A 16,953-nucleotide genomic window follows, 5' to 3' on the forward strand; every position below is an offset into this window, starting at 1 on the left:
ATTTGGTTGCTACTATATATAAGTAAGAAATCTGGTCTTGTTGCTTTATGCAAAATCAAGACAGGAACAAACACAGAAATTTGTAGCATTTTGAATATTTGCTTGTGGATGCTTGTTTGCTGGTGGGTGCTTAATGCACTGAATAAACTCCCATAGGAATTCCTGCCAAAGGTTAGAGGCCTCTAAACTACAGGTAATCATCAACTTATGACCACAGTTGGAACCAAAATTTCTGTGGCTAAGCAAGGCGATTGTTGAATAAGACACACCTGATTTTACCACCCTTTTTGTCATGGTTTTTATTTATTTATTTATTTTTTATTGGTTCAATTTATATGCCGCCCTTCTCCGGAGACTTAGGGCGGCTTACAATGCTTTAAGCAATAGCCTTTTAAGTGAATCACTGCAGTTAAGTGAATCATATAGTCACTAAGCAAATCCAGCTTACCTCACTGACTTTACTTGACCAAAGCTAGCTGGAAAGTTGCAAATGATGATCAGGTAACCCTGGCATGCTGCATCTGTTATAAATACATGACAGTTGCCAAGTGCCCAAATTTTGAACATGTGACCGTGGAGATGCTGTGTTGGACCTAAGAACCAGTCATCACTTTTTTCAGAGATGTTGTAACTTCAAATGGCTGCTAAATGAATGGTTATAAGGTGGGGACTACAGCCAGATCTCGGTATTTGAATGCTTCAAATCTCAACGAATTCAATACTCAATGTGTTTTGAAGCAAAAATCTTTTCCCAATGTTCATCTTTCTACCAGTACTTGACGCTCAAGGTAGAACTGGCTGGCGTCACCTGCCTCATGACTCACTACTCCTTTGGGCTGAAATAAAGGATCACATGGTTTACTCAATATCCATTTTTAGTACTAGTTGTATCTCTAGGAACGAATCCCAGATGAGTGGCTAGGTACCACTGTACCTGTGTACTGATTAACAGTAGACCCCAAGTGTTTCACACTGGAGTCTCACTAGCTTTACCTGGAAAGGCCCTCAACCAGGGGTGAAATCCAGCAGGTTCTGAAAGGTTCTGGAGAACAGGTAGCGGAAATTTTGAATAGTTCAGAGAACTGGCAAATACCACCTCTGACTGGCCGCAGAGTGGGGTGGGAATGGAGATTTTTCAATATCCTTCTCCTGCCACGCCCACCAAGCCACGCCCACAGAACCGGTAGTAAAAAAATTTGGATTTCACTACTGCCCACAACTGTTCCTTTGAATTGGGTGCATTGCCTATGTACCCAACACCCAGCTAGATGGATCCCTAACCCTCTTTAGTATAAAGTGGCTTCCCATGTTTCTGTACGGGAGTATTTTTCACAAAAAACCATGCGAAATTGTCAACTGTACAGTATGAAAAAGTCACCTTGCTAAAACAAAAAAAGTAAAATTCAATAGTTTCTGAATGGAATAAATACTGAACAGCAAATTTACACTGCAAGGAAAAAAGAGGTCGAGCAGGTTGGGGAAGATGCGCCAGCCAAAGACCTACGGTTGAAAAATGCCCGTGGAAGTCACTGACAGCACATTGCGCCCCTGACCTCCAGGGCGCCCCTCGGAAAAGCCGAACCAGAAACACCCTCCGTCAGCGGGTCAGCCCGTTCCTGCGGGAGCAGCCCGGGAACCTGTATAAGTCTCGACCGATTGCAGGAGAAAGCGGCCGAAGCGCGGCTTGACGTTCTGCTACTCAGGGCCCCACGAGCGCGGTCGTACTCAGATTCCGGGGCTCGGTCTTGACGAGATGGCGGAGGAAGGAGGGCAGGCCGAAGCCGAAGCCCGAAGAGCGGGCGAGGAAGGCGAGCTTCGGCCGAGGGGCGCCGCGGAGCAGTCCTCGCGGCGCCTGGTGCTCCCCGCTTCATGGCTGTCCCCGGCGGGCGAGCTGCCCGCGGGGCTCGGGAGCTGGTATCCGGCCCTGGAGGTCTTGGACGTGAGCGGGACGGGGCTGTCGGTGCTGGGCCCCGAGCTGCTGGACCTGGCGCATCTGCACACGCTGCTGGCAAAGAACAACCGGTTGGGGTGCCGCGGGTCCCTCCCGAAGGGCCTGGCCAGCGCCCCCCTGGGCCGGTCCTTGCGCGTCCTCAACTTGAGCGGCAACCGGTTCACGCACTTCCCCGCCTCGCTCCTGGGCCTCTCCCGCCTCCAGAGCCTCAGCCTGGGGAGCAACCGGCTCCAGAGCATCCCCCCCGCCATCCAGGAGCTTAGCAGGTGAGCCGGCTGGGAAAAGGGGCCAAGAGCCCCCGGGGAAGCCGGCCGCGGGCGACCTTCCGAGCCAAAGCTTAGGCTGCATTTTGTGGGAGGTGCACCAGTCACCACGATAGACAACGCGGGGCTTTTTGCTGCTCCTCGAATTGTGAGCTCTGCTTCAGTCAAGGCACGCATCTTTTAGGAGGTCTCAGTGATTTTATACTACCGAGTTATTTCAAGTGGGGCATCAACTCATTCGGTATTTTCCTTCAGTGTTGATAATCTGGGACTGTTCTATACATAAACTCCCAGTAATCTCTTGAACAAAAAGTGAATTTATTATTTGCTTCTTCAACCATGCTATTGGCGGGGGAGAGGCCTCCCTTCATTGCCATATTTATCTTTTACTGATTTTGTTGTAATTTCTTTGTTTCACTGATAGGATACAAGTTTAATAAATTATAATTATTGGGTTATTTAGAACTTCTATATTAGACTACTTGTGGACTGCTAAAATATAGGTAACCAATAGTTGGCAGCAGAGAGCTGAGACTTCTCCCTGCCCTTCATGGCCATTTAGTAGCCATCTGGGTTTTTGTAGCTTTGGTTGAATGCCACTTAATACAACATATTTGAATGGCTTTAAAAAATATCAAACGGTGCAAAGATAATATTTATAAAAAATACAACATTCTTTGAATAGCTTAGATGGAAAAATAGATTTTCTCATATTTTTTTTTCATTCAGGCTATTCAAAAAGTTTTGTATTTTTCAACTTGCAGCAGCTTGTTTCATAACTATATTAGTTAACTATAACTATACAATCTGCTGAACTTGTATCTGTAGTAAAATCTACAAAAGAATGTAGAGCAAACATTACAGTATGGAAATAGGCAATCTTTCAGGTAATTTCAACACTTTAATTCATTTTGACTTCAGTTATGATTTAATATAAGAGTTTCAGAAATGTCCTTGTGATGAGTTTGAGAATTGAATTTTACTTTCATTTATGAATGGATTGGTTCATTACCACCACTTAATGCTCCATGATATAGCTAGATAGATTCACACGTACTCACAAAGATACAATATTAGATTATGAGCTTTGTTTTAGTCCCTTTATTCATAGGAGGCTTATGTTATAGGAGAATTGTAGTTTAAAAATAAATTCATAAATTTTTTATTTGGAAATTTCAATTTGGCCATCTACAAAATTGTTACTTTGAATCAATTTTTCTCTGGTGAAATGCAGAAGTTAAGTTTCTTCCTCTTTTCCATATTTTCACATTTCAATTAAAAAATACAGCCTCACTTCAGGAAGTAATGGTTGAAAATGATTCTTTTTCAACAGACAGGGAAGAGTATTTGTGGCCAATTTAGACCAAATTTGTTTAGTTTAATCTATTATTGTATTTTGAATTTTCTCTTTATCTGTATATTTAATGAATATTGTGATTTTAATTTTGTTCATATAGATGCCTTGTAATGAAAACAGTGAGGGGGGTTAGTCCTCAATTTATACAGTATCTATTTTTATTTTCTTCCTACTATCTGCTTTATATATTATAATGCTAGGAATGTTCAGTCACAATAAGTTTTTTCCTCTGTTCTGCTGTTTTGGAAATAAAGCATATTAATTACACTGAAAAGCAAAAAATAGGAAATATCAGTGAGAGACCATAAGAAGCCTGGGACATGAACAATGATTCTTGGGAGTATAATGGATCTGAGTGTGCATCAATTCTCAGGAATTTTTATTCTTCAAGGGTCCTAGTCATAGAATCATGACACACTCAAGTAAAAAGAAATTTTTGTGAAGGGGAGGACATGTCTCAGGAATGAGAGTGCAAATGTGCAATTGGAAGCCTAGCTTCCAGTTCAAATACAGTTGTTCCAGTTTTCATCATTTTAGTCTATAGCTTGTTTTCTAGTCACCTTTGCCAATATTTCAACCCAGGGATAGTTTGTTTAATCTCTTCTGATCTCTCATTGTAGTTTCCTATGTTCTTCCTTCTTAGTATGATCAGTTTGCTATATATATTTAAGAGGTTCTGTAAAGTTAGAAAAAATAGTACAACATCCTCTTGAAAATGATTTTAGAATAATGTTAGAAATAATATTTGATAAGTATATGTTTAATATTTTGCACAATTCCATTTTCTTTTAGAATTTAATTATTTATAGCTGATTTGCAGATGAACATGTCAGTATATTTTTCTCACCGTCTATTAATTTTCTGCTGGTATTCTCCATTTTGGTATGAAGGTAATCCAGGCATTGCCTTCAAATTTAAGAAACCTACTTCTTAATAATCTAGAAAAAAGTGGGATAGATAGCATCACCACCAGATGGATTCATAACTGGTTGACAAACCGTACTCAATGAGTAGTCCTTTAATGGGTCCTCATCTACATGAAGGGAAGTAAGCAGTGGGGTACCACAAGGTTCCATCTTAGGCCCAGTACCCTTCAATATTTTCATAAACGACTTAGATGAGGGAATAGAAGGGGAACTTATCAAATTTGCAGATGATATTAACTTGACGGGAATAGCTAACAGCCTTGACAGACTTTAACTCTGGGCCCTATCTAACAAAATGAAATTCAATGTAGAGAAAAGTAAAGTCTTACACTTAGGCAAGAAAAATCAAAAGTACAGGCTTAATAGCAGTAACTGTGAGAGGGATCTTGGAGTCTTCATGGACAACCAGTTAACTATGAGCCAGCAGTGTGCAGTGGCAGCCAAAAAAGCCAATACAATCCTAAATTGCATTAACAGAGGGATACAATCAAGATCAAGTGAGGTACTAATACCACTCTGTATTCTGACAATGTCCCCAATCTATCTTGTCCTTTAGGCCTGAAAAGGCCCATTTTGTTGCCATGTATTTAGAGAGCCAGGAGTTCTGCAAACTATCATTAACTGACAATTCTTCAATGTAATCTGGCTGCCAATTGTTGCTAGTCATTCGGTTCACACTTCCGAATGGTTCACACCCAGAGTGCACCACGAGGACGCAAACTAGCATCACAAAAGGTGTCAGTTTTTGACCTTCCTCGCCAGCATTGGTCAACTCTGAACAGAATCCGTACCCAACATGGTGTCTGCCAGGACTCATTGTTTTAGTGGGGTCTTGTCTCTACCCCCCAGTGTGACTGTGGTGCTCCTTGACAAAATATCCATCACATTGTGTCCAAATGTCCATCAAGAGCTTACATCAGCTCAATGTTTGATTTTTTTCAACGTAGACCACCTTGTCCTTGAATGGCTGGGTGGACTGGACATTAACATTTGAACTACTATAAGTCCATGTATTTGCCATATACTAAATATATAAACCACTCTATAAAGCCTTAGTAAGACCACACTTAGAATGCTGCATCCCGTTTTGGCCACCACACTATAAGAAAGATGTTAAGACTCTAGAAAAAGTGCAGAGAAGAGCAACCAGGATGATTAGGGATTGGAGACTAAAACATGAAAAACGGTTAAAGAACTGGGCATGGCTAGTCTAGTGAAGAGAAGGACCAAGGGAGACAAGATAGCAGTGTTCCAATATTTGAGGGGCTGCCACTATTAGGTAAAGCTATTTTCCAAGGCATCTAAAGGCCAGACAAGGAATAATGGATGGAAACTGATCAAGGAGAATTTCAACCTAGAAATAAGAAATTTTCTGACAATGAGAACTATCAACCAATGGAACAACTTGACTTCAGAAGTTGTGGGAGCTTCATCACTAGAGGCCTTCAAGAAGAGATTGGATTGCTATTTGTCAGAAATGGTGTAGGGTCTTCTGCTTGGATGAGGGTTGGACTAGATGACCTATAAGGTCCCTTCCAACTCTGTTAATCTGTAAAGCTGAATATTACCTGGTAATTAATTTTGTGTATTTAGAGGCATACAATTTCTGAACATTATGGTTATGTGTTTAAATATTAAAGTATTGTTACTATTAATAAAGAATCGTTAATAGAGCTAAGCTTTGCCACAAAGTTAACTACACTCTAATGCAGCATTTAGAGATCTAGGTCCAAGTATCTATTCATTTGTGAAATTTAACAGGTAACCTTGTGCCAATTGCTTCCACCAAGTTAGTTTTTATGTGCTGACTTGAGCTTATAAGCAGACAGAATGTACTTATAAGGAAAAAAATACTCTGTATCCCTTCAAGATCAAAGTTCTCTTTCTCCCACATACTGAAGAGGCATAAAAACAATTTCTTATTTATAATTTGATGTGGGCCAATGTGGTTCGTGCCAGTTATCAATTGGTAATAGATGAAGGAGTAATCTAAATGGAACTCAAAATAAATCCAATAAGCTTTATTAGAGGAGGAACACAGCAGTTGGCTCTCTAGCCTCACTTAGGGTTTATATAGGCTTTGCCCAACCATGACTTATTTTTCTTTTTTTCCTTTTGTATTTCTGGAGGAAAATAAAACATATTTGCCTGATATCAATATTGTCAATGTCAATGTACCACTGGCATTACTGGATCAGGTGTCAAATGACTCCTCCCAAATCCTTCAACAGACATAAACAAAGAAGATATGAAAGTCACCTTGGCATCTCACATCTCACTCAGCAAACTGGCAGGGCATTTTATTGTCTTTGAAATCTTTGAAACCTCCTCTAAAATAGGATTATGATCAATCAGAAATACATCAATCCAGACTTCTGCTATGTTCCTGTAGTACAGCTTTAAGCACAAGCATCTTCAAAGGGATGGGAAAGGAATGACAAACCATGTGTCATAATGCAAACTATGGCTCCTGTACTTGTATCCAAATTGGAATACAAATACAAAGACTGAGTTCACTTCCTGACTTCAGAATGCATGTTCCATAACTTTTACATTTACCGGACACTGACTGCTTTGAGCACCTTGTAAAACTTTCCTGAGTATTGATTTTCTGAGTGGTTTCAACAACTGTCTGGCAGATAGAAATTCTTTTTGGGAGGCACATATCAGAGTTTGGAGAGGGAGAAAAATTATTTTTCATCATTATTATTTTCCTGATAGCATTTTTTTTAATTGAAGGAATTTATCTAGAGAAACTTAACCTGATGAACCATTTCTTCTTACTTTGTTTTCAAGTTTATTTGTTTATTAAAGTTTCTTTAATATAATCATTTTGTAATATATATAAAAGGGTTGATGTCCACTGATTTATGTTCTAAATGACATGCTGAATCAGTACTCTGTCAGAAATGGATGCAAATTTTAGGTATTGATTTTCGTTTCTCTTTCAGTTTAGAATTTTTGTATCTTGGAGGAAATTTCATTACTTCCATTCCACCAGAGTTAGCAAACCTGTCTTCACTAAATTATCTAGTCCTCTGTGATAACAGGATACAGAGTATTCCACCTCAGTTGGCACAGTGAGTATTTCTAGCCATGTTACTCTTTCTGATATCTATGTCCTAAATTTAGTTGTGTAAAAAACTGATGATATTTTCTTTTGAAGTGTTTTTGTATGAAAAGGAGAATATCTTCAATATAATAACACAATCTCACAATGCCGAAAAGGTGTAATTCATTGCAGCACTACAATCAGAAAATTGTACAATAATTGTACATACTGATCTATAAACAATACTGGTAGGTTGCAATTAATGTGAGCTCAAATAGTGTAATATTTGATTTAGTGATTTAGTGAAAATTATATACTATTATAATATTGGTATATATACTATTTCAATTGAGCTGAAACTGATTACAGATAGTGCTTGAGTTACAACAGCATTTGGGACCAAAATTTCCATTAGTAAGCAATACTGTCATAATGTAAAGCGTGATGGCAATCCATGCAGTCCCTAAAGGAGGATTGTGGCTTGTTAAGCAAGTACCTCTTTGCAAGTCCTAAGTGGGTTGTAAGCAGGCCACAGGCAGGTAAGAGTCTACTTTCAGTGGGAGATTGGGTGTATGGGTAGCCATGGAGATGCAGCACAAGTGCAGTAAGGCTCAGGGAGGGTACAAATGTGATGGAAATGGACAACTGGACTTGAGATGGCTGCTGCCGGGTAAGAAAGGTGTGTGAGTTGCCAGGTAATCATAGCAAGAGTGTAGCAGAACACCTGGGGAGAGTGTTCAAGGGTGTGCAAGTGGCTGGGGAGATGAAGCATAAGTTCAACAAGACTCAGGAGGGTGTGTGAGTAACTGGGGAGATGCAGCACAGGCGCAGAGGGGCTGTGTGAAGTGGGTAGGTAGGAAAGACCCAAGCAACTTGTGACCTTGCCAGCTTCTCCAACAAATTTACTTTTGGGAAGACTTCAAGGAAGGTTGCAATCATGTGACCTTGAGTCATCATAAATGTAAGTGAGTTGCCAAGCACCCAGAATATGATTACATGCCTGTGGAGGTGCTGGGATGGCCAGACTTCAAGGACTAGTCATAAGTTTCCTTCAGTTTGTTATAACTTTGAAACGTTGCTGAACAAGAGGTCATTAAACAAGGACTACTTGCACCCTATTTTCCATAGAACTATCAATTCAAATAGTGCGAATAGTGAATAATGCAACTATGTTGTGGGATTCGTTATCAGCAGTAATGGAGAATAATTTGTACACATTATTTACTAAGCAAGCAAATAGGGAAAACAAACAGGAAGTTGACAAGGGCTCTTGCTATTTTCAGAAAGGATTGCTGAGAAGAGATAGGATACGGCTTATAAAACCTGAAAAGGAATCTCACCATCTCATCAGGGGGATATCAAATGAGAATAAAAAGAAAATGTAGCTAAAACACAGAATCAAATATACTGAAAGTAAAGTTTTCCTTGAATTCATGATATCTAAAGGAGCAGTTGAGAAGGGCCACCTAAAAACTGAACTTCGAAAATGGATTTTAATGAACTTTAAAGGAAGGTGGATCAGATCCATTGGTTTGAATTCCTCAAAAAAAGTATTCAGGAAAATGGGAACAGAAAAACAGGATAAATTCAAAGATACCAGTGTGTATATATGCAATTTCTCAAATATTTCAGAGGAAAAGCAAAATTTACAGAAAATGGAAGAAAGAAAACATAACCAAAGAGGTAATGGTGTCAAGAAACTGTAAAAGGCTAAAACTCAGTATGTGGTGAAGCTTGCAAGAGATACCCGAAATAATAAAAATGGTTCTTTATGTACATTAGACATTAAAGTAAAACAAGGTACTTTTAAAGAGAAAGTGGTGCAGCAGTAATGCATAATGGTGAGAAGGCAGAATTTCTCCTATTTTGTGTCTATTTTCCCTCTGAGGGTAAATGGAGCCCTAGCTGGTCATTATACTGCAGGGGAATGAGAGAAGGGTAATTTAGGATAAACAAGAAGAGACCTTAGACTTGCTTACCAACTGCTTCATTCAGTATCCATTTGGTTTCCATGGTGCAAAAAAAAAATTACAACCAGTGTCACATTGATGATCTTCACTGTGTCCCTCAGTCATGCGATTATCATTACAGTCTGTATACATTGTCCTGTGGCTCCCACCTGCAGAGCAGAAAGTTTGGAGATAAAGGGATTACAAGATTAAGCAGGAATTACAAGAGTAAACAGGAAAACATCAGCAAGAGAGTAAGCAGGGAAATACATCAGCTGTTTGGGTAGAGCACTTGCAACTCCTAGCTCCAAGTGTGCTCTGGGATGCCAATTATTTTGATGTGTATTCCGCATTGTGAGCCTACTTACTCTCTTGTAATCCCTTTCTCCAACAAACATAAACACAAACATTAATTCCATTCTTGCTAGTTATCCCAGCATCAGCATTCTAAAGGGTGGGAAATGGGCAAAAGGAAAGCAGAGTCATTGTGCTGGAATCTCCAACTCCAACTGGAAGGAGGGGTTAAGAGGTTGCTGAGCTTAGACTCCTTACACTTCAAAAAAACGGCACAGGTCTGACCTCCCCAAAAATTTCTGAAGCTTTATCTGACTGTTTGAAAGGAAAAATCACATAGGTGATTAAAATAAAGCTTCTGCTTGAGACTATTCACAAATGGTTCTGGTTGCTTGTGCCTGATATTCACAGTGATGTGATTTCTCATTTAATGATTGCTTGCCAGAGCAGCTGGTACCAATTGTGGTTGCTAAATGATGATTACATATAATTTAAACAAATTCAGGACCAGTTGGCTTACATTCTACAGCACTGTACTGAACAAACTTGCAGAAGTGGTTGCAGTACCAGTCTTAGTAATCTTTAAGAACTCCAGAAGGTTATATGAAATCCTAGAACACTGGAGGAGGCAAACCCATCTTCAGAAGGATTTGAAAACTACAGATCTGATACTGACATTTACAGTAGGCAAGTTTTTGACCAGATTGTCAAACAGCATGTTGGTAAGTGTCTGGATTTTCATGCTAAAATTAATAGGCACTAGCAAGAAAACAGAAACTTTCTTGCAAATACATTGTGCCTGTTCAACTTTGTCTCCTTTGATAAAATTGCAGTATTTAATAAGTGTAATCAGGATAATGCCCTAAATCTATTACACTCAAAAGTACATATATTTGTTATGGAGCCATGTATATGGTCCTATTTTGGTATATTATAAATTAGACTCGTGTTTTTTAATGACTAAGTTTTTAAAAGTGTGTTTTTTAATTACTTTAAAAAGCAGTTTCATTACTCTAAAAATTAATAAGGAATATAGTGTGTTCAGAAAATGCAGAAACATTCTATATTAGCACTGTAAACTCCACAGAGAAATCATTCTGTGCGTTCATAGTTATATAATAGCTCCACTATGCATATTAGGGAAGTGCATTGTTTAATTCACAGGTAGATAATATCTATCATCCTGAAAGAGAGTTTGTTGCTCATTTTGGTATACCTGATGGTAGAGTCTTATAATTTTTCCTGTCTCTCATTTCCAGGTTGCATTCACTTCGCTCTCTTAGCCTCCACAATAATTTACTGACATATCTTCCTCGGGAGATCCTGAATCTAGTTCAGCTTGAAGAATTGAGTTTGCGTGGGAATCCTTTGGTTGTGAGGTTTGTCCGTGAATTGACCTACAATCCTCCAAGCCTCCAAGAACTGGCTGGACGCACTATCAAAACTCGCAATATTCCTTACATTGCTAGTGATCTCCCTGGAAATCTCCTTCGATATTTGCGTCTGGCCAGCAATTGTCCTAATCCTAAATGTGGAGGTACATTATTTTCTCTGCTTTTAAGAGAATATTACGTTTAGAAATCAATAGCATTTTCCCCAGACATTTGGGGAACCATTTTAATGGGTTTTTTTTTTACTAAGTGCTAAGCTTAAAATTTAAAAAATCAAAATAACTCAGTAATTTTTATTTTTATTAAAAAAAGTTAAAATATGAAACTCAATTTTTTAACAAGAACAAACAAAAAACAAAACATTTTAAAGTTGCATTAAAAAAAAGACACAAACATATACACATATTAGCCCCCCCCCCCCGCTGAACACTGATAAATATATTGCAACAATATTAGTTTCCCATCCCTTGCAAAACAGGCCCAAAACATTTTTAAACTTCTAATTCTATTTGCAAATTATTAACCTGTCATTTATCTACCATATTAATGGCAAAACAGTTAACAGGTAGAACAACAAAAAAGACGAGTAAAATTTCAAAACCCTCTGTTAACAAACTATTATTGTATTCAACTTGTAGAAAGTTTACCACAGCTTCTTATCTATCCCAGATAATTCCAACAAATAATTATGATTTGTCCTGAATCAAATATCCACGTTTGTTTCTTAATACCATCTTTTATCAATTTATCAATTGTTATCCAGTTTAATATAATAAATCCATTCTCCAAAGTCGATCTACCTTCCCAAAAAAGTTCAGATGAAATTGTTTTCTGGGCTGACTATGATAAATCTATTCCCAATCTCCTTCAGTGTTTTTAGGGGAAACCAATTGATCACTTACCATTCAGTTAGTTTTCTGCTGTTATAAAGGAATGGAGGCCTGAACTTCAGGAAGGCATGTGCAATCCCCTCAGTCATTTCTAAGTCTGTAAGTCTCTTTCACAGAATCTGCCACTTTTAAATCAAATTCCATTTGTGAAGGTGTTTTAACTACAGTTACTTGCATCTGGACATTTTTTGCAACATTATTATTTTGTCAAATATTTTAAAAAAGTTTTCAACTTGGGTTTGTATATTACCAGTCTTTTTTCAAAGGCCAGCCACATTTACTTGTCTGCAATCTGATACAATATGCTCTCATGTAACAGCAATGAGAGATAAAACTCCTCAGAGACAGGGAACAAAGAACATTGAAGTAATATTCCTCAGAGTGAGAATATGGAGAGACAGGGAGAATATTTTTGAATGTTTTGATCCAAGATAAAAAAAATAAAAAAACCCCCTCCAAACTTTTTGCAAGTTAATAAAAGGCAAAATCCCTATATATATCCCACATAAATGTAAATCAAGTCCAAACACTTTTCATTAGCCAGAAATATGCCATTACTTCCTTATGGAAGCAAGAATTATTCAAAACAGCCAAAAAGATCAAATGTAAAGCAAAAGGACAACAGATAAAGTCCAGCAGGGGTTAAAATAAACCAGCATTTAATCAGCCGGTTAACTTTTAGAGATAAAAAGCAAAGCAGAAGAGAAGCTTTAAAAAGTATAAATAAAATCCAGGCTTGCTTTCAAGAACGATCATCCTGCCATAAGGCTATCAACATTTCTGGGTGAAAATGCCAATTTTTATAATTTGTGTTCCAGTTACTTAGAACTGTCAGATTCTAGACTTTATTAAAAGGCATGTTTTTGTAACTTGTGCCTTCATGTTAAAAGCTTATGCCTTTTAATAAAACTTGTTAGTCAAAAAAGATGCTATGGAACTGCTGATTTTTTTTGTACAATAAACATGTTGCTTACATTGAACTCAGTGGTGTTTATTTCTAAATAGAAGTGGATAGGTTTTTAGTCTCTATATCTCAATCCAATCTGAAACATTGATGAGCAATTTAATTTTTGCATCTTTCAAAGAAAGGTGTAGCTGGATTGAAATAAGTTAGTGATACGTTTAAAAAGCTGGTAGCCGACAGCTTATAGCCAACCAGCCAGCCATAGATCCCCCTCAAACAAGAAAGACAACTGTGCCATTGACTTGATTCAGTTTAGCAGACCATGAAACATGATGTATGCCCATGTTTATACAATAACCGCAAACTCTATTTTAAGAACATCCTTTCATCTCTTTTTAGGAGTCTATTTTGACAGCTGTGTCCGCCAAATAAAATTTGTCGACTTCTGTGGGAAGTACCGCGTTCCACTGATGCACTACCTTTGTTCCCCAGAGTGTTCTTCTCCTTACAGTTCTGCATCTCAGAGTTCTAATTCCCAGAGTGAATCTGATTCAGAAGATGAAGCCATTGTTGCTGCACGCAGGATGCAAAAGGTTCTTTTGGGATAGGAAGAAGAGATAATACAAGAAGCAAGTGCCTGATGTCCTGAGGAATGGGCTTGCCTATGTTATATCATTCACAGAAAATGCACCTGTAGAAAATGCATCCATAAGAAAGCCACTAAATGCCTTAGGGAGAAATTAGTAAAAAGACTTCTTACAGCTTGCTGTCTGGAAGAATACTCTTAAAGCTTGAGATGTTTCAGGAATTCTTGGTATTGGTTACTTGTTAGAGATATTTTAAACTTCATCTTTGATACTGGCTTTGAAGTGGATTATCTTAGTCACTGAGATAACACTAATACTTATGTAAGAATACAGAGTGGGAGTTCTTTAGTAATGTGTTAAGCAACTATCCTACTTGAATATTGGTCTTCCCATAAAGGTGCTTGGGCTTTATATATTTATTTTTAACAAACTTCCTCCAAAATGCACAAATATCAAAATGTGTTACTTCCTTCTTTATTTGGCTTCACTGCCTATGATCAAATGCTATGCTATAACAGCATTAATGTGCCTTTCCATATTTTTATACCAGCTCCATTTTTCTGTCCTTCAGTGCATTCCTAAATTGTATCTCCAAATATATAGCAGCAAAATTATTGCTTTTTTGGTAGCACTTTTGCTATTTTTTGACAAAAAACTGAAATAGGTGTGTGTATGAAATGTGTGCATGGTGAAAGACTGACAAACAGAAAAACTCTATTTTGCCAGTTAAATTGTCCCAATTTCTTCCACAGGGGCTAAATTCAGTGGGCTGCTGCAGTGCTCCCTATGGCTAGTGCTCTTGAAAGTTATGGTTCAGCAGAATTGGGAAAGTTTCCAATGTCTGTATTATGCTATCATCATTAGTGCCTTCCTTGGGTTTGTAATTATCTATGTAGCCATACGTTTAACATAAGTATAAAAATCAGATTTTTACCAATCCATTTATTTCTTCCGTTCTCTTTACTGCAAAGTTACTTACATTATATGCTTCCTCTCTTCCCTTATTTATACTCACATTAGATTTTATCATATGTGCATTGCCTTTTTGCAAGACTCTGATCCAAATTTCCTGCCTCACATTTCTAAGCATGTTGAAGTATTGAAGATACCTCATACATTTAGGGATATGTCTAGTGTCTACAAAAGATAAATATTCACAGAGGAGTTGCTGTTATTAGGCATCACTAGGTTTATCAGTGACAGTGTTGATAAAGTTATGCAATCATTTTTCAGCACACAACTCTCCTTTCTTTACAGTAGATATGCTCTTTTTCACAGGTTTGTTTGGGGTCTTCAGTCTTTCCAGAAGCGGTATTTCTTTTGCATATTGAATGAATATTATCAATAGTAATCACATGTTGAGTGCTGATTAAAAGTAATACTTTTGCAATGGACAGATTCTTTTCTGAATGACGTTTGGAATGCTCTCAGCTACATAGAAATCTATATGTATAAGTGAGAAGGGAATCTGACACAGAAAGATCCCGGCATTTTAGGGAGAAAGGAATGCAGTATTATTACTGGGATTATTGCAAGACTTGTAAAAGAAATTGGGATCTACAGCTATTTGTGCTTTTCCATTGTGGCTTCTGCCTCCAGTGAAAGATTTTCTGTTTGATAGGATTGGTTTGTGGACTTGCATGGATACATATATATCATTTACTCACAAGTCTTTGAAATGGCTCATTTCAGAACCATTCCAGCCATTTCAATGGCTGATTTCATACATATATACTGTATATATAGAAAGAAATCTTACAGAGTGAACGTGGTATGCATCTTGGGCCAGAATCCCCTATCAGATTAATTTATATTTAGATTCAAATGTTATTGAACTCTGGTTTCCACCAACCTCAGCCAACCACAATACAATAGTGTACTGCAAGATCTTTAGCATCTAGAGAACAAGAATGATCTGGTTTTACAAAGAATGTCTTTATATGCATTTAAGAAATGCTGCTTTTAACAGCAATATATATTTTCCCCATGTTCCCTTGTTAATATAATCTAATTTACTAAAATGATCAAAAGGAAAAATCCTTTATTGGATTTTTCCAATAAAACCCATATTGATTTTTCCATAAAATCAATATTGCAACCTCAATTTAGAATTAACTCCTATACATTCACTAAGGCTTAGAAATAGTTTTAAAGGGAGTGTTTTCAGACTTGAACATGATTATTATTTCATTTTAGCATTATAGTTACAACTGATGCATGTAGGCATATATTCATTCAGTCTGCAATTTCCATCTTGAGAGAGAGTCTCATACTTCTTTCCTCTAATTGTGTTATGTTATATCAGCCCAATTCAAGATTTTGGAGAACTTAGAATGTTTGTAAATTATTCGGTGACATTTATGTTGATTCCAATTAAGATACAATCTAACTGAATTTTATTGTTTTTCTTAGGTATAATATCTCTATTTTTTCTGTTAATTTATTAATGATTTATGTGTTTAATGGAATCTTGATACTATTTCATGTCAGTCCTATACAGGTAAAACCTAATATTGATTCTTGTTTAATCTGGCATTTTTTGATAATAAGTTTAGGCAATATAATTTTTCTGGTTTTTCCATGGATTGATTTTATTCTAAACTATGATTGAAAATATTGTTTGTACATGTGTATGATTTGTACATATGCTCCACCCACAGGCATATAAGTTTTCATTAAAGCATTATTTAGATTTTGTTTTGATTCTTTCCATGGCATAAAAAAATGTCAAATCTGAATGTCCTTAATGACCTCATTTCTCTTGCTGTGTTTTCTTCCAATCATTTCTTTATCCATTAATGCCAGAGGGAGAATTTATAAATTAAAAATTAGCACCTTAGAATCTGTACAGAAAGTTTGGAGACAATACCTGAAGCAATTTGTATAGTTTTTGTATATTTATATTTCCCTCTAATTAAATTTTAAACAATTTTCTTGCTGAATATTTTAACGTGCCTTGCTTTATGCTTATCACTCTTTCTTTTAAAAAAATTAAGTGGCTTTTCTGATTTCTTAAATTTTTTAAATACCTTAGATTGCTTGCCAAAGGATATCTTTGTCTTTTTAATTTATATTCTATTTAGGATAATGGATCAAAAATATTTATCCAACAATGAAAAATAATCATTTTTATCATGCTGGTTTTTTTACAGTCATGGTGATTATTGCTGTTCAGACCAATGTTTATAGTGTAATAATAAAGTTTCTATCTTAGAAACTGCCAAGAAGGAACATTCATATTTGTATAGCACGCTTAGTTGTATATAAAAATAATAATAACATAGATTGTATAGAAAGAGAAATTTTGAACACATTAGATTTAGAAGACATGGTTTCAATACCCTTAGAGAAGTTCTAGGCTCGTGATGGTGAACCTATGGCACGCATGC

At 37.1% G+C, this 16,953-nt stretch overlaps 1 protein-coding gene across 1 annotated transcript; it reads left to right on the forward strand.

Moving 5' to 3' along the window:
* The first annotated feature begins 1,182 nt into the window (after window positions 1–1,182).
* LRRC58 (leucine rich repeat containing 58) lies at window positions 1,183–16,506 on the forward strand. The gene is made up of 4 exons (XM_034411145.3): window positions 1,183–2,217; window positions 7,449–7,577; window positions 11,052–11,329; window positions 13,377–16,506. Exons 1-4 carry the CDS (start codon window positions 1,754–1,756, stop codon window positions 13,583–13,585), a joined length of 1,080 nt encoding a protein of 359 aa, XP_034267036.1. The 5' UTR covers window positions 1,183–1,753; the 3' UTR covers window positions 13,586–16,506.
* The last annotated feature ends 447 nt before the right edge of the window (window positions 16,507–16,953 follow it).

Source organism: Pantherophis guttatus, chromosome 2 (assembly GCF_059756535.1).
Source record: "Pantherophis guttatus breed Tessera chromosome 2, ASM5975653v1, whole genome shotgun sequence".
NCBI lineage: Eukaryota > Metazoa > Chordata > Lepidosauria > Squamata > Colubridae > Pantherophis > Pantherophis guttatus.